This window comes from Panthera tigris, chromosome C1 (assembly GCF_018350195.1).
Source record: "Panthera tigris isolate Pti1 chromosome C1, P.tigris_Pti1_mat1.1, whole genome shotgun sequence".
NCBI lineage: Eukaryota > Metazoa > Chordata > Mammalia > Carnivora > Felidae > Panthera > Panthera tigris.
Window position 1 is genome coordinate 87,683,747 of NC_056667.1, and position 27,417 is coordinate 87,711,163.

Sequence of the window (27,417 nt, forward strand, 5' to 3'; positions counted from 1 at the left end):
CCCCGCCTGCGCTGTCGCGGCGGTGGCTCTTTCATTCCCTGGGTTTACGTTCTTTCCCCTTCACGCGACTGGGACACCTCATTCCTTACTTGATACATTTTTAAATCCTCACGCTTCTCTAGGGCAAAGGTTTTTTTGTTTTTTTTTTTAATACCTTCAGCAGTTACCTGTAATTTAAAACCACTTTGCTTTCCCTTCGTTTGGAACCTAGTTCTTCATTTTCAGAAACCGGTTTCCGAAGAGACATCCGTCGCGGATGCAAGTCTCGCGAGAAAGTGACCGTCTATCGCGGTATTTCTCTGTTTCCAGAATCCTTAGCGCGAGGCGGAAAAATACTCATTTATCCCCAGCTTCTGTTGATTAGCTCATTTTCACTGCGGCCTCTTCTCTTCGCTTTCCGTGTTGCAGTTTCTCTGAGGGAAATGGCGGCTCCCGAGCAGCCTCTACCGCCGATGGCAAGAGGATGTCAGAGCTCTGCTTCACTCTCTCCGTCACGGGGCGACCGAACCCTTCTTGTGAGGCACCTGCCAGCCGAGCTGACTGCTGAGGAGAAAGAGGATTTGCTGAAATATTTCGGGGCGCAGTCGGTGCGCGTCCTGTCAGATAAGGGACGACTGGTAAGGGCGCTCCTGTCCCAAGCCGCCGGGGAAGGCCCTTGACTCGGGGAGGGGGAAGCTTTGACAGAAGGAAGACAGAAAAGAGTGGGAAAATGCGCTTGTGTAGTGAGGGCGTGTCTGTCTTTCCTCTTTAATGTCCAGATGTCTTGCGTACCATGTGAAGTTTTAATTGGCTTGAGCCTGCATTAGTCACAGCGCCGCCGAGAAGGGCAAGGCAGAAGAGTGGCTTATGTTCCCTTTTCTGATCCATCCGGGGAATCTCAAAACTCCTCTGAATTTGAGAGCATTTCTTTTAGACTCAGTACTCAAATACAAAGTACAAAGGACTTTGCAAAAATGTTGGTTCACGTATATGCCACTGTGAAGATATTCATTAAAATAGAGGAGAAACTACAATAGTAACTTCAGTAAGCCAGTTATAGAATTTCTACTAGACTTTTTACGAAGAAATTATTCATAAAATCTTTTTCTAAAGTAAAGTGAAAAAAATAAAAAGGGGCACCTGGGTGGGTCAGTGGTTGAGGCTTCATTTCTTGATTTCGGTCAGATCGTGTTCCGTGGGAGGTGAGATGGAGTTCCTCTCCGGCTACCCGCAGAGCTTGGACCCCGCTTAGGATTCTCTCTCTCTCCCTCGCCCCTCTGCCCCGCTCATGCTCGCTTGCTCGCGCGCTCTCTCTCTCTCTCTCTCTAAAATAAAATAAAAATAAAATAAAAATTTCTGACGGAATCTTTGGGGAACAATATTTTGAGACTGCAGGAATTTACTCAATAACTTCATTTGCTTTTATGCCTGAAGATGTTTTAGATGGGTTTCTCTCCATTAAAATAGTACGGTGATGTTAAGTTTCTGCAAGATGGTCTATGATGCAGCGAAATCAGTGGTTTTAGTCTCCTCTGGTGATTCTAATATGCAGCCAGGGTTAAGAAGTACTGAGAAGAACGACCAGTTTTGATCAAAGTGTCATGTATACCAGCAAGTACAAGTATTCTGTGTTATTCAGTTTAAATACACTCTTATTAGGTCATGTTGGATCAGATCTGACAAAATTAGAATGTGTGATATAATATAAGCAACTCTTGACAACAACTCTTTCACAGCATAAGGATTCATTTACTTTTGACTTATGTTTTTTTCTGATGGTTTTTAAACTATTTACAGTTTATATTGAAAAATAGACTTCTCCCATTGAACCCTTATTACAAGGATAAATCACAAAGGAAACATGCACTTAATGATTTTCTGTTGGTAAACCTTTTTAAACTTCGCATTTATCTTATAGAGGAAAGTTTTTAAGATCTTCATATATATTATAAATTGCAGATATTTGTATATTGAGATAGTTTAAGAGTTGTCCTGTGTATAGTAGGGGTTTTTAAACTTCTGGCCTATTGAACTATTTAAAAGCATGTGTAAAACATACTGTATATGTGTGTACACCTTCGTATTTAAAAGGCTACATAGCTTTCATCTCAAGGAACTCTGAAGCAAAAAAGATTCAGAACCACTGTACTGAAATTAATTATCAGTTAAAACAATCTCGATTTTCCATCCTTTTCCATGACTATTAATTTTTGAAATCACTGTCAACTGGTGAAGTATCAGACTTCCTTATGGAAGACTGAAATTATGTTACAAATAATTTGTACCTTAATTATTTTTCAGAAACATACAGCTTTTGCTACTTTTCCTAGTGAAAAAGCAGCTATAAAGGTATGACTTTTTTATTTATTTATTTTTTTACTATTAAAGTTGTCAGCAATTTCCTATTAACTTATCTTTGTTCAAAAATGAAATGTGATGTTAAACCACAGTTTTCAAAAGCAAAAGGGTCTGTATTTCAAGAGTTTTCCTCACAGACTGCATTTGGTTTATCAGTTGGCAAATCGTCTCCAATGTTTAGGTATTTGGAAATTAGAATAGATTCACTGGAGGGGCGCCTGAGTAGCTCAGTCAGTTCAGCATTGGACTCAGGTCATGATCTTGCAGTTCGGGGGTTCGAGCCCTGTCAGGCTGACAGCTCGGAGCCTGGAGTCTGCTTCAGATTTTGTGTCTCCCTCTCTCTCTCACAATAAATAAATAAATAAATAAACAAACAAACAAAGAAACATAGATTAACTGGAAAGCAAATTAAGATTGAATTGTAATTTCATATGTACTTAAAAATAAATTCTAAAGGATGCAAAGATTGATAACTCTCTTTAACTGCAAGGTAAGATGTTTTAAGTATTAAAGGGAAAATACATGTATTTTAAAAATCCTAGGGATTCATTCACAAAGAAGTTGACCTTTGAGGTAGACCTTTAAATGATTAGTTGGATTTTGAGAAGAAAACAAAGGGAGATGGGCCCTTTCAGGTTGGGTGAACACTAAGTGAAGCTGTCAAACATGGAAAGTTGTAAGTAGAGCAAGAATTAAGGGTTGAAATGGAACTAGGACTTGGAAAATAGGTTGAGATCTAAATTTGGGTGGGAGGGAGGGACTGAATTTTGTTTAGTAGATATTAAGGCACTGATAGTTTTGAGCTGGCCAATAATATAGTCAGATCTGTGAAAATATCTGGTAGAGTTCATGTAATGGATTAGATGGGGAAAAACTAAAGGTAGGAAGACCAAATGGAAAGCCAAGACAAGAGAAGTGTTATAATGGGCAAGGCAAGATAAAAGGTCTGAATAAATCAATAAGAAGACAAAGGAAGAAGTAGATATACACTTGGTAGAGATTGAGTTTGTAGGTCTTGTGATTCCTATACATAATTAGGTTTGAGATTTTTGGGCTGAGGTATTAGGTTATTACATTAGCTGACATTAAGGGCAGGATTTAAAAGATACTTGCAAAGGTAGATAATGAATTCAAATGCTATCTGTTAACTTTGAGGAGTCAATGAGCTACTTCTGTGGAAATATTTTTAATACAGTTAAAAATATGGCTTTAGAGCTGAGACAAGCTCAAAATGGAGTTTTTTGAATCAGGTGAATGGGTATGGTTGCCCAAGGAAGACATTAAGGGCAGGATTTAAAAGATACTTGCAAAGGTAGATAATGAATTCAAATGCTATCTGTTAACTTTGAGGAGTCAATGAGCTACTTCTGTGGAAATATTTTTAATACAGTTAAAAATATGGCTTTAGAGCTGAGACAAGCTCAAAATGGAGTTTTTTGAATCAGGTGAATGGGTATGGTTGCCCAAGGAAGACAGACCAGCAAAGGAGAATGAGAAGAAGAAGTTGAAAAGGAAGTAGAACTACAAAGTAAGTAGCTGAGAGAGGTGGGGGAAATTAGCTAACATTAAAAATGAAAAACCATATATCCTTAAAGAGAATATGTATGACATCCATTTTGCGAGGAAGAAAATAATAATAAAGATTTATGTTCTCATTGAGGCTCACATTCTCTAAAGGGGAGGCAGATTATAAATAATAAACATAATTGTTTAATATTTTAGAAAATGATAAATGCTATGGAATACAAACAAAAAGGAAATAGGATCAAGAGTGCTAGATGGGAATGGTTAAGTTGCTGTTGAGGTGATAAGGGTCATATTTGAGCAACGATCTGAAGGAGGTGAAGGACGTTAGCTAAGAGAGTACCTGGGGAAAGTACATTCCAGTCAGAATAATGGCTGGAACAAGGGCTGTAGTATGGGAGAACGTCATGTTTAAGTAAGCCAAAGTGGCTGAAGCAGACAAAATGAGGGGGAAATAATTGGATTTGAGGTTAGAGAAGTAATAGAGGCCATATCATGTAGGTATTCTTTTTTTTTTTTTTTTTAAAGTTTATTTAGAGAGTGAGCAAGAATAAGCAAGGAGGTACAGAGTGAGAGGGAGACAGAATCCCAAGCAGACTCTGTGCTGACAAAACTCACGAACCCTGAGATCATGACCTGAGCTGAAATCAAGAGTTGGACACCTAACCAACTAAACCACCCAGGCAACCCTCATTTAGGTATTCTAAGGATCCTAGATTTTACTCTGAGTAAATGGGGAGCAATTGGAATATTTTGAGCAAAGCAGTAACATAATCTAACATATCTTTAAAAGGATCACCTTGGGTGTTGTGTTGAGAAGAGATGTAAAGCAGGGAAGAGTAGAAACAAGGAAATCTGTAAAAAGGTTATGGTGGCAATTTAGTTCAGAGATGATAGCTGTTTGGAATGAGGTGATAGAAGTGGTTAGATGCTGGATATATTTTGAAGATAGAAGCAAACAATTTCTTGATGTGGGAAGAAGACTTACAGATGATTCCAGTATTTTTGACATAAGTGAGTAGAAGAATGGAGTTATACCAGCAACTGAAATGTGAAAAGTCCCAGATAGAAAATATTTGAGGGGATGAGGAGAGAACATTAGTGGCTTAGTTTCTGAAGTGTGAGAAGTTTGAGATGTTTGTTTGACACCTAACGGGAGCCATCCTGTAGTTTGGATATGTTTTCTTGAACTTCAGGACAGGTTTGCACTGAGGTTATGAATTAGGGAATCATAAGCATAGTGATGGAATTTAAATTTAGGATGCTGATTAGATCACCAAGATAGTAGCTGGAAAGAGGGCCCATAATAGAACTCTGGGGTGTATGCCAACATTTAGAATTTGAGAAGGCACAAGCCAAGAGATTAAGCAGTAGAAACCAGTGAGCTAGGAAGCAAACAGCAAGAAAGTGTGATGTCTTGACACCAAGTGAAGAACATGTATCAAGGAGGGAGTGATCAACTGTGTTAAATGCAATAAGATGATGATTGAAAGTAGACCATTGGCTTGGCAGTACAGAATTTGTTGTCTTTGCTAAGCAGTGCCAGTGGACTGAGTTGGCGACTGGATGGGAGCAAAGGAATTTTAGGTAAAGGGCTTAGGTAATTCTTAAGGAGTTTTACTGCAACAGTAATTAAAGGAGGGGAGAAGAGCAAAGTAGGATCAATGGATGAAGAAAAACAAATTAGGATGGGAGAAATAGAAGCATATTTGTGTGCTAATACGGACGATTTAGTAGAGGACAGAAAATTAAAGAAGACTTCCCATACAGTTTCAGGGAGCAGAAGAGAGACTCTTGAGTAGATGGGAGGGTGGGATTTAGTATACAAGTCAAGCAACTGGATTGAGATTAAAAACATGACTAGTTAATACATTATAGCAGAAGGTAGAATATGTAGATGCATATGCTGGTAGATGGGAGTTATGGTGGGAATCTGAAGTTCTCGTATAGTTGTTTCAGTTTTCCCAAAGTAGGAAGCAAAATCCTAAGGTAAAGAATGGGAAGGGAATGTTGTGAGGGTTGAGGAACCAGGAGAAAGTACAAAATAGTCTTAGAAATTAGTAGAAAAAATGAACTAAAAATGAGATATGTATGGCATCATTAAGTTCCACTCCAGATTTGTGGTTGTGGTCATGAATTTAAAGTGAGTCCAGGCTGATTGTGTTTGTTTTTCTAACCTTTTCAGTTGCCTAGGTATAGGCAGATTTGGATTTCAGCAGATTGTAGTTTTGGTAAGTGATAGGAAGCAGTCCCTTAATAAACGACAAAGGCTAACCAGCCTGACATTAGAAATGGGTAAGAAATAGCCAAGGAAATATTAACAGCATTAACAAAGAACATGTGTAAGTTATTATATAGATGTTCTCTAACAAATAATTTTTGGTGGAATTATAAAATATTTTACTCTTGCTTTTCCAACTGAAGGCATTGACAAGACTACATCAGCTGAAACTTTTGGGTCATACTTTAGTTGTTGAATTTGCAAAAGAACAAGATCGAGTTCATTCCCCATGTCCCTCTTCAGACCCTGAAAAAAAGAAAAGGTATGTAGATAGGTTTTCCTAAAATTTTAAAGTGTTTTTAATCAATTGTGTTTCTATTGGGTTGTCTTCAGACTAGCAAGTAAATGATTTCAGATAATAAATGATACATCTCTTGAATCTAGTATATTATATTTATGTTTGTTCTTAATTGTGCATTAGGAATCTTCAGTGTTGATTTAATATTAAGAATTTAATCAGTGTGAAGTGAGAAGAGGGTAGGGTGAAAAGTAATCAATTTTAAGTGGAGGAAAAGTAATCAATTTTAAGTGGAGGAATATAACTAGACTTCAATTTTAAGTGGAGGAATAAAACTAGTATAAGTCCTTGTATTACAGATAGCAGGGTGTCATGAAAAGGCATGGCCTTTGAAATCAAAGACTTGTATTTAGTTCCCATCTGTAACTCTTTGTAGTTATAAAACTTATAAATTTGCTTTGCACTAGTGGTTCTCAGAGTACTCCCTGGACCAGCTGCATCATCTGCACCTCAGATTCTTGGGGTGCCTGGTGGCTCAGTTAAGCATCCATCCAGCTCTTGATTTCAGCTCAGGTCATGATCTCACTATTCCTGAGATTGAGCCCTGTGTTTATTATCTGTCAACACAGAGCCTGGTTGGGATTCTCTGTCTCCCTCTCTCTGCCACTCCTCTGCTCACTCTCGCTCTTTCTCTCTCTCTCTCTCTCTCTCTCTCTCTCTCAAAATAAATAAACATTAATGAAAAAAGAAATACAGATTCTTGGGCCTTACCCTAGTCCTACTGAATTTGAAATTTGGTGGGGGGAAGGGTAGGAAGGGGAAGATAAAGCCCAGCAGTCTGAATTGTAACAAACTCTTTAAGTGATATTGATACATGTTAAGAAATTTGAGTACCACTATTGTATACCGTGTGAACTCCAGGGGTATTTTTTTTTGCTTTTTGTTGCTGTTTTTTTGTATGTTTTGTCAATGAGATTTGTCATAGGATATGTCATAGGTGTCATATCTTCATAGGGTTTCATTGAAGAGTAAAAAGACTAAATGAAAATGTGTGCCTTGTATAATGTCTAGGATAGAGAAGGACGTTTACTAATGTTGATTACTATTTACCTTTCTTTTGCTATTTGTTTGAGAAATGGTTGGAAGTTTTATTTATTATGGAACTATTTTCGTAATACAGTACCATGTTTGAAAAGGTAATATGTCTTTTCTGTATGTAGTTTTTTTACTCTATTTCTAAACATAAGATCAACTTTGATTCTGTATTTTTTAGATCTGATGATCCTGTGGAAGATGATAAAGAAAAGAAAGAACTTGGTTGTTTAACCATAGAAAATGGGATTGCACCAAACCATGGGTTAGTATTTTTTGTTAGTGTCTTGTTTTTTCAGTTTTGTCATTCAGAGTGTGTGTGTGTGTGTGTGTGTGTGTGTGTGTGTGTGTGCGCGCGCGCGCGCGCGCCTGTATTGCAAATAAGATGTTCTACAGGATATTTTATTATATGTCATGTATATTTTTAACATGTTGATTGAACATTTTCAGCAGTTAGAGTTTGTCACTGAATTTGGGACCATTAAAATGTTAAGAGCTATAAGGGCACCTGGGTGGCTCAGTTAAGCATCCAACTTTGGCTTAGGTCATGATCTCACAGCTCATGAGTTAGAGCCCCGCGTCAGGCTCTGTGCTGATAGCTCAGAGCCTGGAGCCTGCTTCAGATTCTGTGTCTCCCTCTCTCTCTGCCCATCCCCTTCTCACACTCTTTCTCTCTCTCTTAAAAATAAATGAACATAAAAAAAAATGTTCAGAGCTATAAGATAAGCTCTGGTAAGAAATACCTTTTTTTAGTGCAGTCAGAAAGCAAGTTTCTTTTTAAATGTACTTGTTTGGGATTATTAGGAACAAGGTAAATCTAAAAGTACTGAATTATGTGAGCAATTTTGTATGTTACCTAAAAGTGAGTTATTGATATGAAATTTGCTAAAACATGATAAACATTTTAAATATTTTTTTTAGGCTGACTTTTCCCCTGAATTCATGTCTCAAGTATATGTACCCACCACCTTCAAGCACAATCCTAGCAAACATAGTAAATGCTTTGGCAAGTGTGCCTAAGTTCTATGTACAGGTAAGTAGAATGAAACGTAACTTTCCTCAAAGTAAATGCTTAAATGACTTGATAATTATTCTCCATGCTAATTTTTATACTTTTCATAATAGTATTAATCAGACTAATTCCAACATGCAATGTATTATAGTAATTAAGGGTGTCTTAGTTTGGGTTGCTATAACCAAGTACTGTAGACTCACTGGCTTATAAACAGAAAATTATTTCTCACAGTGCTGGGGATTGGAACTCTGAGATTAGGGTGCCCGCAAGGTTAAGTTCTGGTAAGGGCCCTTTCCTGGGATGCAGATGGCTGTTTTCTCTTTGGATCCTCACCTTGCCGAAAAAAGGTGAGAGAGCTCTCTCGGGTCCGTTTTATAAGGGATACTAATCCCATTCATGGGAGTCTACCCTTATGACCTAATTACTTCCCAAAGGCCCTACCTTCTAAGACCATCCATCACACTGAGTGTTAGGATTCAGTATATGTATATGGGTGGAGGTTCAGTCCGTTGCAAAAGGTAATGAAGTGTTACTGGATTCAAGTAGAAGTTTTTCTAAACTGTGGTATAAACATAGTAATATGCTTACTATTAATAATACTAATAAACACAATGTAATTTGGGAAATATAATTTCTGGTGATTTTTGTTACTTAAGCATACACCTTTAATGTAGATATTCTTTCTTAAAGAAAAAGGCATAGTAGACCCTTAAGCAAATGCTTGAAAGTATTGATAGTAGTAAGATACTTTGAGGTACAAAATGTAGATGATATTTATTTTCTTTATTGTACCTTCTGTTTCATAATTCTACAATAATTAAGGGGAAAGACATAACATTTTGATAGCATTCACATTGCAAGAACATGACATTTTTAATAATGAGAATAATAGTATTTGTAGAATTGACAAACATTTCAGGAAGGCTAATCTTCTGAGATATACCAGCACCTGGTATTATCCCTGTTCTGGGATAAGGCAAGAGGTGGCCAGCCTTTGCACTAAATCAGGAGTGTTATTGCAAAGTTTTAAATTACATAAAATATAAGATGTGAGTTGAATCGGGTGCCTAGGTGGCCCAGTTGGTTAAGCATCCAACTTCGGCTCAGGTCATGATCTCACGGTTTGTGGGTTCGAGCCCCGCGTTGGGCTCTGTGCTGACAGCTCAGAGCCTGGAGCCTGCTTTGGATTCTGTGTCTCCTTCTCTCTCTGCCTCTCCCCCACTTGTGCTCTGTTTCTCTCTATCAAAAATAAATAAATGTAAAAAAAAAAAAAGTTGTGAGTTCAATTGTCATTTTATTATATGATTTTAAATGTGTTTCTGCTTTAAGGTTCTTCATCTTATGAATAAAATGAATTTGCCCACACCTTTTGGACCAATTACCGCGCGACCTCCCATGGTAAGAAATCTCTTAGAATTTTAAAGATTTACAACATCTCTTCTGAGGTGGGATTATTTAGGATCAAGTTCACAAATATTGTTCCAGTAACCTCTAATGTGCATTGAAAATAAGGGACAAATACAAAGTTAATAGAACATTAGTCAAATGAATAATTAAAAGTGGAAAAAAGCCAGAACATGAAAGAGATGCATTTGGTAATAGAGGCCATCATTTCTGTGATATCTTTTTTTTTTTTTAAACATTTTTTTAAATTAAGTAAGCTCTACATCGTGGGGCTTGGACTCATGCCCTTGAGATCTAGTCGCATGCTTGGGGTGCTTGGGTGTCTTAGTTAAGTGTCTAACTCTTCATCTCAGCTCAGGTCTTGATCTCTAAGGCCATGAGTGTAAGCCCTGTGTTGGGCCCCATGCTAGGAGTGAAGCCTACTAACAAAAAAACAAAAAGAGTGGCATGCTCTACCTACTGAGCCAGCCATTGGCTCCCTAGAGGCCATCGTCTGCTGCCAGTGTTGTTGTTCAGTCCTCTGATCCAGAACATTCTGCCATTTTATAAAATAATTACATTCAACAATTATGAAAATTTCCATTGTTTCTGGTTTTACTGCATATAGAACTTCATTTGCAAAAGACAAGAAATGTTGCTAATAATTTTTATTAGAATTTACTGTGCAAACCTATCAGTAATTTAGATCATCTGTGTCTGCTGTTGAATAATTCTAGTTTCTATTTTGGTGTAGTACTCTTAGTATTTGTTTAGACAGTAGCACTGAGAAATTATTTTGAATCCTAACATTTAAGTAGAACATTTGCTTTTCTACTATGTATTGCATATTGGCTACTTTTCTAATGTCTATACTATTAACCTTGATAATATTTTGTAATCCCAACATCTCAATGCCTGGCACATTACAGGATTATTAGTTAAGATTAGGCTAACTGTTGGGTGCATGGGGGCTCAGCTCAGTTGGTTAGGTGTCCAACTCTTGATTTTGGCTCAGGTCATGATCTCGTTGTTTGTGGGATTGAGCCCTGTATCAGGCTCTTTGCTGAGAGCATGGAGTCTGCTTGGGATTCTCTCTCTCCCTCTGCCTCTCAGCCCCACAAGCTCACATGCACACTCTTTCTCTCTCTCAAAATAAAAAATAAACAAAGATTAGGCTAACCACTGTTAACATAAAACTCAAATCTTAGTCACTTAACACAGTATAATTTATTTCTTATGCATGTTAAGTCCATCCCAAAATGGACAGAATGGTGTTGTACTCTACTGAGTCATTCAAAAGACATAACTTCATTACGTGCATTCCCATATCAATGAGGGTATTACCATACATCTTGCAGATCAAGAAGGAAGAGAGGATTATGGGTGGATTTTTTTTTTTTTTTTTTTTTTTTAATGCTAGCATTTTGTTGGTTAAAACTATTGTATGGTGAAATCTAACTGTAGGAGGTTTGGAAATTTAGTCCAGCTAGGTGTGAAGGAGGAAAAAACAAGTTTTGTGATCAATTAGCCATCTTCTGTAGCAGGTGTTACTCAGTGTTGCATGTGTAAAAGAATATCGTGAGGGAAAGAGATCTGAGAATAATGTGTCTGGATGGAAATGGTTTTTCTGTTCTATAAATATCATAGATTGCTGTAGTCTTTTTGTTTTTTCTTTTAATTAGTATGAAGACTATATGCCATTACATGCACCTCTTCCACCTGCATCTCCTCAGCCACCAGAGGAACCTCCTTTGCCAGATGAGGAGGAGGAATTATCAAGTAAAGAATCAGAATATGAAAGTAGTGATGATGAAGACCGACAGAGGTTTGTAATATCAAATAAGATTTGTTTAGATTTGAAGAAACAGAATGATTCACTTGCTCTTATTAAATTTTGCCTATAATTGTTCGTAATTTGGGGTGATTAGAATTTGTCCCCAACCCTCCAACTCTTGACCATGCATATTAGGTACAGATTAAGACCTGGGACTATATATTAAGACCTAAGGAAAAATTTTTGGATTATGAGTGATTTTTTAGATTGACGATTATGATACTATAAAGTACAATTGATCCTCATTATTTGTGGATTGCTTATTTGTGAATGTGCCTACCTGCTAAAATTTATTTGTAACCCCCAAATCATTACTTATAGATAGGGCTTTTATGGTCTTTTGGCAATGTGGGCATGGTGCAATGATGAAAAATTTGAGTTGCTTGACATGTGTATTCCCAGATGAGGTATAACAGGGTGACATTCTGCTCCCATACTGTTAACAGGTATCCTTTTCATGGTCTATTTAATACTAATCTTTTCACATTTTTATGCTGTTTGTTGGTGATTTTGCTGTTTAAAGCGGTCTCCAACCATAGTGTTGTAGTTCTGTCTAATGTTTACAAGATCAAGGAGGCTGTGATGTGCCTGATGGAAAAAACACATTAGATAAACCTTGTTCAGGTTGGAGCTGTAGTGCTGTTGACTGTGAGTTCAGTGTTAATGAGTCAACCATATTTAAAATAAGGTGCCCTTAAACCAGAAACACATAAAACAAGGTGTTTATAGATCAGTTGGTGAAATGTTAGAGAATAGGCTTGCAGGAAACTAATCCTGACTTTCCCCTAGGGGCATTGATTCATTCATTATTCACTAATTCTTTGTGGAGACTGTTTTTGGCAGAGGGGACACTTTATAAAACATAACTCTCTCGAATAACAAGAATAAGAATAGATTGTATTCATATTTTTTCAGCTTATTCCATGAATTTTATTCACCTCTGAGTATTTCCAGAGCATTTCTGAGGGATTTATGCAAAGCCATTCATAGTTACTAATGCAGATGAATTTATTGGTTGTTCTTGACAGCCTACATATATTTTATTTAAAGATTCTGGTGAAAAGCAGTAAGTTGTTAACAATGTCCAGGTGTACAATCCATAGCATAGCCTAGAATAGGAATTGCTAAACATTTTCTGTATAGGGCTAGAGAGTTCTGTTATAGTAGGAAAGTAGCCATAGACAAACCTAAATGAGCAGATTTTGTTGTGTTCCAGCACAACTTTCTGTTTACAAAAACAGGTAGCTGGCTGAATTTGGTCCTAAGGCTGTTAATTGGCCAATCCCTCCTCCAGCAGACTAGTATGTGCACATGATGGGAATCTTTTTTTTTTTTTTTTTCTTGTTTTTTAAGATTTTTATTTATTTTTAAGATTATTTATTTATTTTTAAAGTTTAATTGTTTTGAGAGAGAAAGACCAAGTGTGGGAGGGGCAGAGAGAGAGAGAGAGGGAAGGAGAGAATCCCAGGCATGCTCCACACTTGAGTGTGGAGCCTGACACGGGGCTTGAACTCAGGAACCATGAGATCATGACTTGAGCCAAAATCAAGAGTTGGATGGTCAATCAACTGAACCATCCAGGTGCCCCTAAGATTTTTTATATTTAAGTAATCTCTACACCAAACGTGGAGCACACCAACTGAGCCAGCCAGGTACCCCATAGGTTGGGAATCTTAGGTAACTGTGTACAGAAGTCAGATACAGGAATGCTTGACAGGAGTCAAAACCCAAGCAGAGAATCTAGGCAATATTTACAAATAATCAGTAAGAATTTCACTATTATTGAGTCAGTGTTCACTTAAGTAGTGGCTCAATATATATATTCTTTCAAGAGAAATAGTTAAAATCAAAGTGTAGGTGGAGCCAAAACTACATAAATGGGGTGACTAGAGTGTCTTCAATAGAGACATTTTAGGAAAGCTGACAGCTCTTGATAGACTATAACTTTAACTTGTTACTGAATAAAGAACAGCATAGAGTGTTGCCTTGTGTTAATTCCATAACCTCTGTAAATTTTACTTTCTTTGTAAAAATTATGCAAACTGGTGAAAACTCTGTTGTTTTATTTAGGTTTTCATTTAGGGATATAGTGAGGAATTCTCTAAGTAATTCACCTTGAGTAATGAGAAACAGTCTCTGGTTTCTGCTTTTCTAGTATCTTCTGGAAATTAAAAAAAAAAAAAAAAGGAAAAACAAAAACCTGTACTGTTCATTCAGCAAATATTTGTTGATTACCTACCTAACTTATGCCTGGCATTGTTGTAGAGGCTTAGTGTACTTTGAGCAGTTTGTGAACAGAGGCATGTTTTTGTATTACTAGATTTATTCATAAAATTTTGGGTAAACTATGATTGTTAAGAGGCTTTATGTTTACATAGCATAAGTTTACATTTTTCCTCACTTAGATTTAAAGCTTATGTTAACGACTTAATTCTCTTTTCTTGAATTTTGTGTGCATGTTTATTTTGCTTCCAAATTTCACAAATGTAACTATAGATATAGAGCTATCTATGACTAGTGGTTTTTGAGCTTGTGCTCTGTGGAAACACCATGTCCGATCCTGTGGAAGATACAAAAAAGGCTAGACAAGATCTTTTCTAAATATTATTCACACTCACAATGAAGATAAACTACATACAATGTATCAATTGTTACACCTTGATAGTTATTTATAAACTACTTCAGAGTATAGTACTGTATTTGAAAACATTGTTCTCAAGTAACTTATCTTGTTTGTGTAATGATTCATGTGCAACAATTATACACAAAATGCTTTAAAATAAAAATACTTCAGTTTAGGCTATCTTTAATTAGAAGAAAAGTCAGTCAAGGAAAGAGAAAAGTTACATAAGTTGTTGTATTACTGTATCTTGTTTTAACTGTTTGGCATCAGGTGTAGTCATTTTATTTGAACAACTAATAATTTTTATACTAAAACATATCTTTTAGAGATAAATTGAAACTAAGTAAATTTCCAATTCCTTTAAAGTAAGATGAAAGTTGACCAAGGAAATTTAGAATATGAGCTTATTTTAAATTATTATCTTAATTGACGGCTTAGAAACTGTACTTAATGGGGCCCTGGGTGACTCAGTTTGTTGAGTGTCCGACTTCAGCTCAGGTCATGATCTTGGCGGTTCATGAGTTTGAGCCCCACATTGAGTTCTGTGCTGACAGCATGGAGCCTGGAGCCTGCTTCGGATTCTGTGTCGCTCTCTCTCTGCCATTCCCCCACTTGCACTCTGTCTCTTTTAAAAATAAACATGAAAAAAATTTAAAAAAACAGACTATACTTATGCTACATAAATCCTAATTTACTAGAATATGTCATTTATACTTCTAGCTTAATTTATATTATATGCGCCTACATGAGGAATTTTTTGTTTTTATTTTTCTTTCCCTAATGTAGAATGACCAAACTAATGGAACTAGCAAATCTTCAGCCCAAAAGACCAAAAACAATAAAGCAGCACCATGTTAGAAAAAAGCAAAAAATAAAGGATATGTTGAAAACACCATCTACTGCACACAGGTAATTTTGTTTTGGGTTATGAAATAAGCATTTTCTGTGTACTTTGTCTACTTGCTTAACTCATGTCATTTAAAAACAATTATGGCAGATATTTTACTTGCCTGTTTGCCATGGAATTCTATGCATTTTAATATCTTAGATAAAATTATCATTAATTGCAATTTTAGTTTTGTTTTTTTTTTTTTAGCTATTCTACAATATAATTTCCCTTGAACTTGTAAGTAACTTCATAGAGAGTTTGCTAAAAATCTTTTTTCCATTTGAAAGGAATGAGTCTTATTTTTTTAAAGTTTCATATTAAGTATAAATATGATGTATGTTTCTTACCTATGTATGTCTTGATACCACAGTCCCATGCTTTTAATCTCTATAGCAGCACAAATAACTAAAGATAAGTCATGTGAACCAAATTCAGTTTTCCAATAGCCACATTAAAGGAGTAAAAAGATGCAGATGAAATTAATTTTGATAGTATATTTTATTTATCCCACAATATCCAAAATATTATTTTAGCTTATAATTAATATAAACAATTACTGACATTCAACATTTTTTTGTACAAAGTTGCTATATTCTTGTGTGTATTTTATATGCTTATATTTTAATTTGGAAAGCAATATTTCAAGTGCTCATTAGCCACATGTTTGGCTAGTGGAAATTCTGTTGGACAGTACAGCTTTATTGTACAGCATATAGAATACAGTACATAAAAATGTGTATATTAAACATAGAATGAACTTCTTTGTGTATTGGTAAATATCCTCAAGTTTGGAATCAGTAGTCCCCAAGTACTGTCTCTATCATCTAATGAGTGATATCCCTTAATGTCAATCTCCTTGTCTAACTAGGAATTTAATAATACTCATATTAGAAAATTTGTTAGGATTTATTGAAGTATTAAGTGGAAGTTACTTTGTGTAATGCTTATAGTATTATGAGCACTTTATCATTGTTATGGTAAATATGAAATGAAGTTTTACTCAGGATTTTATTTGCAATTACAAAGTAATGCTGTCACTGTTTATAAACAGCAGTTTACATCCAGTGTTGTTACCTTCGGATGTATTTGACCAACCACAACCTGTAGGTAATAAGAAAATTGAATTTCATATATCTACTGACATGCCATCTGCATTTAAGAAAGATCTAGAAAAAGAACAAAATTGTGAAGAACAAAATTATGGTAAGCATATTCTAGTTCTTTAATATGCTATGTAAAAATTCTTAATCTGCTTTTTGTGTTAGAATTAAATATTTGAAATATGCAGACTTCCTTAATATCATGAAATACTATCCATTTTGAACTTTTTCCTGTAATCAAAATTAGTCCTTAATGATGAGACCATCACTGTTGTCTTTTGCTAGTAATGAACTATGGGGTGAAATTTAGTCTGGTTTTTGCTGATGTTTACACTAGAAATACAATGGAAAAGTTTCTTCTGTTGACTTATGTTTTCATTGTTAGATGTGATGTTGTATTATTGATTAGGAAACAAGCTATGTGACTATTGTGTCTGTTGTAGATTTCATGTAAATATTTTTTTTTTTTTTATCCAAAAGACATGGAAGATTGTTTACTAAGATGGTGTTAAGTTTAAAGATTATTAACATTACAGATACTTTTTCTGCTTACTTCAGGCATTAATTTGATATTATAATGACATTCCTTTTTTTTTAATCTTGTTTTTTAATTTTGGAAATAATACGAGCTTATAGAAAATAAACATATAAAGTAACATTTTAAGAGTTAATACCTCAAACCCCACTGTGCCCTGTCTTACTCCATAGAGACAGCCATTGTTAATAATGTAGAATATAGTTATTCTTCAGACCTTATCCTACACATGTGTAAACACGTTTCCTTTTTTTTTAAATGGGCATCATGTTTTATGTATTTGCCATTCACTTACTATTGACTTATTGAAAGTGTAGAGCATAGCAGACTTTGCTCGGCACTAAAAGACAAGTTAGGCATCGTCTCTGACCTCTTGGAGTTTAAAATCTAGTGGGAGTGGCTTACTGTATTAGAACATAAAATATATACCTTATTTTGTTTTATGGTTGCATAATACTACATAGTCTAGTTGCATTAATCTTTATTTTTATTTTTTTTTAATGTTTGTATATTTTTGAGACAGGGAGAGAGAGAGAGAGCATGAGTGAGGGAGAGGCAGAGAGAGAGACACACAGAATCCGAAGCAGGCTCCAGGCTCTGAGCTGTCAGCACAGAGCCTGATGCAGGGCTTGAGCCCACGAACTGTGAGATCATGACCTGAGCCAAAGTTGGATGCTCAATTGACCGAGCCACCCAAGTGCCCTTCATCAATCTTTATTTAACCATGCTCTGTTGGTAGAAGTTGAGGTTGTTTCTGTTTACTATTTGAGAAACCACTGGAACATAAATTTTTGCACGTGTGTTTTTGAGCACTTATGTGAATATATGATCAGAGTTCCAATAACTGTTAGAAAGTGAGTGGAAAAACTGCTTTTAAGTCCTTTCTCATGGTTAGTGAGAAGGCATTACCTTTTTTTTCTTCTTCTTTTTTTTTTTTTAAGAGAATGGTATGATGCCTCCATCTGTACTCTTGTCCTGGCCCTGCTGGCATTAGGGTTGGGCTTGTGTCAGCCATCTGACCATAATCTCCACCAGAGAGGCAGCATGTACAGTACCCTGGCCCCAGAGCACAGTGCCCATCACAGAAGAGGAGATAATAAATATTGTGAGAAACAACCAAGATGATCCAAGTAAACTGCTTGGCCTGGTCTAAATGTCTAAATATTAGCTATTGTTGTTTAATAAATGAACAGTAGGTAGAGCACAGATAGCTCCTTTTTTGCTTATATATGTATGTGTGTGTGTGTGTGTGTGTGTGTGTGTGTGTATATGTTTGTTTATTTAGAGAGAGAGAGAGAGAGAGTGAGCCCAACCAGGGGAGGGACACAGAGAGAGGGAGAAAGAGAATCCCAAGCAGGTTCTTATGCCATCAGCGTAGAGCCCGATTCAAGACTCAAACCCACAAACTGAGATCATGATCTGAACCAAGATCAAGAGCCCAATGCTTAACTGAGCCACCCAGACACCCCTATATTTTTCTTTTTGTATATTTTTCTTTCTTGTTTCATGTTAGTCACCCTTACATGCAATATTTTTAGTTTTTAAGTTTAATTTTCTCAAAGGTTTAGACCTGTATGAGAGGGTAATAGTCTTCCCATTCTACATCAGTGCAAGTAGTAATGTTGAAGTACTAGTAGAAGCAGTCTTAAAGTTTTTTTTTCTTATTGATGCTTTCAGGCCACAGGAGATCTGTTTGTACAACAATTTTTCAACATTACGTACAAACTTTTATAATTCTAAATATGGCATATTCTTTGCACTATTTACATAGCTTTTTAGTTTTTTGGTAGTATGACTAGAATTTTTCTAGTGAACGTTTAACCCTAACCCTATCCTTCCCATACCAGTTTAATTTTTGCTGAAGGTAAAATTCATGTTTTGTAAATGAAATCTTTAATGTTGCTATATAAAATTTAAAATTTGCCATGTTGGGGCACCTGGATAGGTCAGTTTGTTAAGTGTTAGACTTCAACAGTTCAGGTCATGACCTTGCAGTTTGTGAGTTCAAGCCCCACATTGGGCTTTGTGCTGATAGCTTAGAGCCTGGAGCCTGCTTCAGATTTCGTGTCTCCCTCTCTCTCTGCCCCTCCCTGCTTGTTTGTTCTTTCTCTCTCAAAAATAAATAAACATTCAAAAAATTTTTAAAAATTGCAGTGTTTTTTAATTTTCCTAGTCAGTAATCTCTTAAGTATGATTACTTGTTTTTCTGTACTTCTTGCAGGATTCAAGAGTAGGATTGACTTTTTTTTTTGGTGGGAGAGTGGGGAGAGGTTTAATGAAGTTTTTTTGGTAACTTCGAATGAAAGTGTCTTATGATTTCAGCAGATGTTCTGATCTTAATCTTTTAATAATCTTTGATGGTTGTTTTCTAATATTCTGATGTAGCATTATGAAGTCATCAAATGCATTGTATAATCTTGAATGACCACATGCCATTACAGAATGCCTTTGATAGTTATGTAATTTATTTAATGAATTGCAGATTTCTTTCATGTAATTATTCATAGTTCAGAGTGGGTAGGTTAAACAAAATACTGTTGACACCCCCTCCCCTCCAACACACGTTTCTGCTTATCTTGCTCACCACATTTAATCAGCTATCCCCTCTGGCACCTCAAACTAAATTCCTTGAAAATAAATTCGGTTTCTTTCCACTTTGCAGGCCCTTACAGGTAACAACACAAAGCAACCATTTGACTGTTTAGCTTTTGTCTGTGTCTGTTTCATGTTACAGTGACAGAGTTTAATAGCCATGATAAAAACCATATGGTCTGCAAAGCCTAAAATATTTGCTATTTGAACATTTACAGAAAAAGTTTGCCTACAGAAAAGTTCTAAAGCGTTGAGAAAAACACTATAGAGTTTTAGTGCCAGAAGATACCTTAAAATGGAAAACAAAACCTGTTTGAAGGGAGGGAATTTTTAATTGCTGTTGTTAACGTTAACTTTTAGATTTACCTGCTACTGAGGGTGATGCACCCAATGTAGGATTTGGAAAAATCTTCCCCAAACCTAATTTGAACATCACAGAGGAGATTAAAGAAGACTGTGATGAAATGCCATCAGAGTGTATTTCTAGAAGGGAGTTGGAAAAAGGCAGAATTTCTAGAGAAGGTAATTTTGTGAAATAAACCAGTGCTCATTCCATTTCTTTGATGCTTCAGAAACAAAACTTTTCATGTTCTTTACCATATTTAAGGCATATCCTTCAAAACATCTTTCCAGTTAATGTTTTTAATCACTTTTTTTGATTTTTAATACCCATATTCGGTAGGGAGGAAAGTGTCTCTCAATACAGTGTTTTCAGTCTATATATAATTGGAAAAAATTTTTGTTTTCATTCCTAAAACTTTCATATGACATTTAAAAAAATCAAGTGGCCCATAATTTGTAGTTCTATATTCCAAATACAGTAGATATATCATCACAATATTGTGTCTAAGATGCATGCAAAGCAGTTGTTTGTTTTAAAAAAAAAGTTTCAATTTTGTAGTGATTAAAGTCTGTGTTTATGGATTTTATTTCCTAACATGATAGTTTTTTATTTCTAAAGAATTTTTCCTGTTTTACTACATTTTAGGAAATTAGGGGTTTTAATTGACGTGTAGCATGTTATAATTTTTTCCATAATAATGGGAAATAACCCTCCAACTAGCATTTTTGCATAGAATGTCAGTTGTTAGGAACTGATAATTGACACTTAATAGGAGTAACTGTATAGGGATTCAGAAGCCACAGTGTGTATGAAATACTTGATTATCAGGTTTGACTAAATTAATACTTACATTTGACTGTGTTTGTGCCTGGTGGTTTGGGAAATTGACTTTAAGCAAAACAGTGACACAAATGGTTGATAACATTAAATTGCTTCAGTCTTTTTAATAAAGTAACATCATAAAGGAGCCTCAATAATATTTTATTGGATAAGTTTTGGTTATTCTAGATGCCTGAAGTTCTTTTTTTTTTTTTTTTTTTTTTAATGTTGATTTATTTTTGAGAGACAGAGAGACATAGAGCATAAGTGGGGGGAGGGGCAGAGAGGAAGACCCAGAATCTGAAGCAGGCTCCAGGCTCAAAGCTGTCAGCACAGAGCCCCACGTGGGGCTCGAACTCACAAACTGTGAGATCATGACCTGAGCCAAAGTCAGATGCTTAACTGACTGAGCCACCCAGTGCCCCTAGATGCCTGAAGTTCTTAAATTTATTTTCATATTATCAACTCACATTTTTAGTGGGTATTTTTGTTAATAATACTGCTATTAATGGCTATAGTTTTGACAATTTCATATGCTTTTTTCATCTATTTAACATTTGTATTTGTTATTATGGTTTTTCTTTGAAAAAAATTAATGAATACTAATTTTATATTGTTTTGTTTTCCTTTTAAATAAGAAATGGAAACACTTTCAGTTTTCAGAAGTTATGAACCTGGTGAACCAAACTGTAGAATTTACGTAAAGAATTTAGCTAAACATGTTCAAGAAAAGGTAAGTTGAAATTTATAAATTGGCTTTTTATTTTACCTTTTTTTTCCCCTGAACCTTCTTATTTTTCTTTTTCTTATTAAAATTCTAGGACCTTAAGTTTATTTTTGGGAGATACGTTGACTTTTCTTCAGAAACACAACGGATAATGTAAGTGGAAGCATATTCTTAAATTTTTTTATTTTATCTGTTACAAATTAACCCCTTTTTATCCCAGCATTTTCCCTGTTGCATAAGTTTTAGATATCTAAAGCTGTAGTCAGCAAACTTCTTTGTAAATGGGCAGGTAGCAGACATTTTCTATTTTTAATTTATTACAGGTCATAAAGCGTCTGTTGGAGCTACTCAGTTCTACTTTTGTAGTATGAAAGCAGGCATAAACAATACATAAACTATTATTTATGGCTGAGTTCCAATAAAACTTTATTTATCCAAGTAGCATAAATTCCAGTGTTTATCCCCAGTTGTAAAGCTGTGGTTCTCAAACTTTACCCTGAGTAAAAATCACCTGGAGAGCTTGGTAAAAACAGTTTCTTCAGTCCATCTGGGTTGAGGTAAGACCCATGAATTTGTACTTCTAAAAAGCTCATGGATGATGCCAAAGCTGCTGGTTCAAAGACTACACTTTGGAAACTACTGCTTTAATAACTCATGCAGGAATATATAGCAGTCAGGCCTAATTTTCAGATTCTTAACATTGGTAGTAACTTCCCTTCTTTTAATTAGTCTGCATTAAGCAAGTCTCCCACTTTTGGTGAGAGCAAAAGAAATGGATGTGATTTGTGAATGAGTTAAGAGCTAATGTTTAGAGTTAGAATATCATTCTTTAAAATGCCATCATTAGTGAACTCAAGTATTTAAGACCCTCAACCATATAAATTAGAAGTAGGGAAAAGTAGAAAAGGCAAAGAGAGAGACTTGAGTAGAGGTAAAAGAGTGGAGATAAAAGAGTAACTGGAACTAGTTAGTCTTGTTTTAATCTTTTAAAGTCTGTCTGGCTTGTTTATACTTGTCAGTGGCAAATATCTCTTCTTATACTATACCAATAGTTTCTGTTGCTAGGCATGCAAAATACTGGTCCTTTTTCTTGTTTCTACTTTTGAATCATTATAAGAAACAGAAGAATATATGTATGAAATGTTTAGTGTACATAAATACATATGTGTGTGTGTCTATCCATTTCCTCTGTTTTTTTGTATTGCTGCATTTAGAATTTGAGGGGAAAGATAATTCTATATGGAGAAAGCTGTATACGTCAAAATGATCAATTAATTGTTTTCCATGGGACTAGTCATGTGAATTAAAAAAAAATTACTGCATTTTTAAAATGCTTTGTATGGACTATCACAGTTGTAGGCAGTACTTTAGTTGTAAATTACAGTTTGGTTTTTCCGATTTTCTAATATAGTTTTCCAAAAAATGTTGAAAAATGAATATGCTATAAAATAATAGAACACTACACTTAGAATAAAAAAAATCTGATTTCTGTTTCACTCTAACTTTACCTGTATGACCTTGAAGAAGTCACTAATTCTCTGTAGGCGTCACTTGTAAAAATGATTTTGACTAGATAATAAAGTCCGTTTCTACTTTGAAATTCTATGTTACTTTTCTGTGGTACCTCTCAGCCTTTCTGTTCTTGGTTATGTAGTTGTTTTTTGTCACTTGGGTAGATAGTATTGAGTTGGCTGTATGAAATTTTTTAAAAATAGAGCTACAAAATAAAAATTTAAATTTGTTTTCATAGTTTCTAGCAATATAATTTTTAAACTATGTAAATACAGCATGGCAGAGTATCTCTTTGACAAGCACACGTTGGGAAACAGTGATAATGAGAGCTAAGCCTTAGGCTGTCTTCCCATCGCCACATGGGTGACTTCCCTGGTCACTGAGGCAGTGCATGTATGTTGGGGTGACATTTTCCCTTTTCTATAAGTTGTACCAAAACATCTACTTAACTTCCTTCATTTGTAACATTCCTTCAAACAAAGTAATTTGGTACACCCCAAAAAATAAATAAAAATAAACTACCTAAATACATTTAACATAGCTTTAAAAAGCTAGATATAAGCACATTATCAAACTTATATTATGTAGAATCAATTTTAGAACAGAATACAAAACATAATTTTAAGAAGTCTTGAGTAATGTTCTAATCAGACACTGTAGTCATTTATACTCTGAAATAGAAAAAATTTTAGATGTTTGACACATTTCTATTCCCCTCATCAAAATTGTTTGACATTCTTTAAATCAAAACCTCTTTTTCTTCCTTGACTACTAGGTTTGATATACGTTTGATGAAAGAAGGTCGCATGAAAGGACAAGCTTTCATTGGACTTCCAAATGAAAAAGCAGCAGCAAAAGCCTTAAAGGAAGCTAATGGATATGTTCTTTTTGGAAAACCTATGGTGGTTGTATCCTTTAAACAGTCTGTTCCAAAGACAATGTGTCTTTTAAGCAGAAGGGTATACTTCCAACTAATTTTTATGTTATTGTTAAGAAGTCTCAACACTTGGCATTCTAGCTCCAGATACTCAGTTACAAACATACTTAGCTGAATCAGGTGGTTGTTTAGATTTTTATTGGAGAATAGAGGAACCTCAGCAGCATGGGCTTATTAAAATTTAGCCATGTTTAAACATTTCATTTCTATAGCTCAGTAGTACATTTTTATGCTAAGCCTAAAAGACTATAGTATTCACAAATCCACTAGGAGTCATTAAAAAAAGATATGATTCACTGCAGTTTTACTGTTTTATTTTGTAATTCATATTTCTATTTGAAAATTTACCAAAATATATTATTGATTAAACATTCTGCTTTTAGTAGTTAATGCAGTTTGCAAGATGGAAATCAGAGGGATATATGTAGTGAAGGTCCAGGTGTAAAAAAAATGACTATAAAGAAAAGGTAAATTTTTTACTTTTGCAAATCATGGGGAGCAAGTAGGCACTCAAAAAAATATTTGACATGTCTGAGAGTAGGAAGACAAGTATAAGAGATACATTTTAAAAACTGTACTTCTTGAGCGCCTGGGTGGCTCAGTCGGTTGAACATCCGACTTCGGCTCAGATCGTGATCTCAAGGTTCATGGGTTCAAGCCCCACATCAGGCTCTGTGCTGACAGCTCAGAGCCTGGAGCCTGCTTCGGATTCTGTGTCTCCTATCTCTGCTCCTCCCCTGCTCACGCTCTGCCTCTCTCAAAAATAAATAAACATTAAAAAAATTTAAAAACTGTACTTCTACCCTATATTAGAATGTTCTTAATAATTATTTAGAGAGGATTACTGTCATGTTTGTGAAGGAAACCTTAATTTTTAAATATTAGCAATTTGCTCGATCTGCTAGACCAAAACAAGATTCTAAAGAAGGAAAAAGAAAGTGTTAAAAATTAATAAAGGTAAGTGTGGATATAACATAATAAAAGAACAAACTGTCTTGAGATAAAATTAAGGAAAGATAAAAGCCTGATAGTGATAAATTCAGGTATCTCCTAAGGTTTTTAAAGGATGTGAATCAATTGATCGATCCACCCATGTCTCTATCTCTGTGTCACTGTGCAGTTAATTCTCAGTGAATTTCAAAATTATAACTACCTTATGAATAAAGCCCATATGTATGTAAAAATTTAGTTTGGAGAATGAATTTATGAGAGGAATGAGTCTTTGTCTTAAATCTTTTTCTAGCTAGAGGAAAGCAATGCTTCTTAAACTTTAATATGTATTATGGTATTCTGAAGGTCTGATAAAACAGTTTGCTAGGCTTCCCCTCACCCTCACCCATTTTCTAACTCAGTAGGTCTGGAGTAGGGGTCTTGGGTAGTCAGTCATCCCAGTTTTCCTGTGCTGAGACTGGGAAAGTGTCTACCAAGCCAAGACAAATTGGTCACTCTTAATGGGCCTAAGAATTTGCATTACTAATTATATATGTCACAGAACTATTTACATATGTTTTGAGGCATGAAATTTTTTGCCTTTCCAATAAGTAATTTTAATGCGTACTTAAGAAATTTAATGATTAGAAGTGGTAGAATTAACCATTTTAAGCTTCAAAGTTTGTGTTACATTGTTTGATTTTAGGAAATCAAATGAGTAGAAATACATTCATTTTGTTTTATTTTAAATCTTCCTGCCTTTATAAACTGGAGGAACATGAAATAACTTCGTCAACTTCACTGGTGTTAAGCTGAAAAAAATATAATTAGGGAAAATTTTGCAAAATGTTTATTCCTTTTGTGAAATGCCATGATAATTTGAATTTTGTGAAGTATATATCCTGATGTAGTCAGAATTCTTACAAATACCCTAATGGACCAGTTAAAAATAAACAATTTTCAGTGTGTGTTTAAAAAAGTAATTTATTTGTAAATATAATGTGAAAACTGAGAAAAAAAAATTAAACTGAATTCTGCTGTTCTTCTTTAGAAGCATTCCTGCGTAAATACTGCTGTAATACTGTCATACAAAGTGTATCCTTTCTTGTTGTATCCTTTTTGGGGCAGTGTTTTTTGTTCTTCCTAGAAATGTTTTGTCACTTTCCCACTCATGGATTCAGAATAAGCAATAGTTTTTTATAATTTTATTCAAATGAGTTATTTTTAAAATTATCAACATTGATTGGACAAATCATTTATGTGGTTTTTTTTTGTTTTGTTTTTTGGGGAGTTTTTTTGTTTGTTTTTTTTGTTGTTTTGTTTTTTTGTTTTTGTTTTTGTTTTTTTGGTTTTTTTGCTTTGTTGCTGAATTTTCTATGCCATTCTTGAGGTTATGTAATTTTTCCAGGGAAAGTTAGTGAATCAGGTCAACGTATTTACTTGGAGAATGTATGCATTTGCTTTAACACAGAAATTAGTCTTGTTTCTTATATTTATGTATTTCCTAAACCTAATTCAGTAACATGCCTTCTGTTTTGTGATGTATCTGGTTTAGGTATTCTATATAATGTGTTGTAAATTTTGTTTGGGGAAAGGATTTTTTTCATTTAAAAAAGTACACATAATGAAAATTAAAATAACTGGATTTCCTTGTCAGTTCCAAATAAGAGGAGCAGACCTCACCTCTGAGGTTTTAATATTGATATGTCTTTTGAGATAGATAGCAAGCAGAAGTATCTTTTTTCCTCTTTCTTTTTCTAAACAAAACAAAAGGAATAAGAAAAGAGGAACAGAGAGGAGAAGACATAATGTTGACTCAGGGTAGCACATTAAGTGAAAAGAAACAATACTGGTAGGTATACATAATAACAATGGTTTCCAGACTAGTTGTTGACTGGTATTACCCAAAACAGTGGTTTTTAATCCTGGCCACATTTTGGAATCACCTGAGAAACTTTTCAAAAATACTGATAAAGAAAAAAGAAAAAAACCCTGAAAAATAACACTATTGCTTAGGTTTCTCTCCATTTTGATTTAATTGGTCTGGCGTACAACATAGATACTGGAATTTTTCAACCCTCCTAATGTGTGACCAAGGTTGAGAACCACTGAGGAAGGATTTTTACATATAAAGGTTCCTGGGCTTTCTCCTAAAACTAATAAATCAGAATTTTTGTGAATGAGACCAAGAATCTAATTCGAAAAGGTTCCTTCAGTAGTTACAAGGGCTGACCAGTTTAGATACTGCTTAGATTAGAATGGTTAGATGCGTAGCCATCCAACCTTCTACAAGTAGGAAAATCAAGAATTAGAGCCTCTACATTTCTTGCAAATCCTGCTATTACTAGTACTATGAAAATAATTCAAAATTCTGTTAATAAATTATCACTCTAAGTATGAAAATTTGCAGATGTTGAAATTGCTATTTTTTAATAGAGACAGTTAAAATGTTTTATTTTCTAATGTTATAAATCCGTTTCCATATAAGCTGTTTATGTTGACAATCAAAAATTTGTAGTACTGACATGATTCACTAATTTTCTAAATATAAATGTTTTAGCTTTTAGTTATTTTAAAACAATTGAAATGTTTTATAATCATTATTTTTAATGAATTCTTATGGTGTTTTAGGTTCCTTTTGCTTCCATGTCTTCCAACTGCTTTCCAACTTTGAGGAGAAGAAATTGACACCTGGACTATGGAACT

General features: G+C 34.8%; 1 protein-coding gene across 5 annotated transcripts; it reads left to right on the top strand.

Moving 5' to 3' along the window:
* RNPC3 (RNA binding region (RNP1, RRM) containing 3) lies at positions 1 to 27,417 on the top strand. 5 transcript variants are annotated; one of them, XR_006221750.1, is made up of 18 exons: positions 1 to 291; positions 409 to 617; positions 2,281 to 2,328; positions 6,286 to 6,404; positions 7,654 to 7,737; positions 8,394 to 8,505; positions 9,817 to 9,885; positions 11,553 to 11,695; positions 15,114 to 15,236; positions 16,268 to 16,419; positions 19,804 to 19,965; positions 21,244 to 21,338; positions 21,427 to 21,485; positions 23,620 to 23,752; positions 24,667 to 24,738; positions 25,763 to 25,806; positions 26,485 to 26,563; positions 27,343 to 27,417. XR_006221750.1 is itself a non-coding variant. In XM_007093612.3 (15 exons), the coding sequence occupies exons 1-14, from the start codon at positions 423 to 425 to the stop codon at positions 24,724 to 24,726; spliced, it is 1,554 nt and encodes a 517-aa protein (XP_007093674.2). In that variant the 5' UTR covers positions 336 to 422; the 3' UTR covers positions 24,727 to 24,738; positions 27,343 to 27,417. The 5 variants fall into 5 exon arrangements, 2 of the variants coding, with proteins under 2 accessions (XP_007093674.2, XP_042853965.1); XR_006221749.1 differs by lacking the exon at positions 1 to 291 and having other exon boundaries at positions 336 to 617; positions 25,763 to 25,821; XR_006221748.1 differs by lacking the exon at positions 1 to 291 and having other exon boundaries at positions 336 to 617.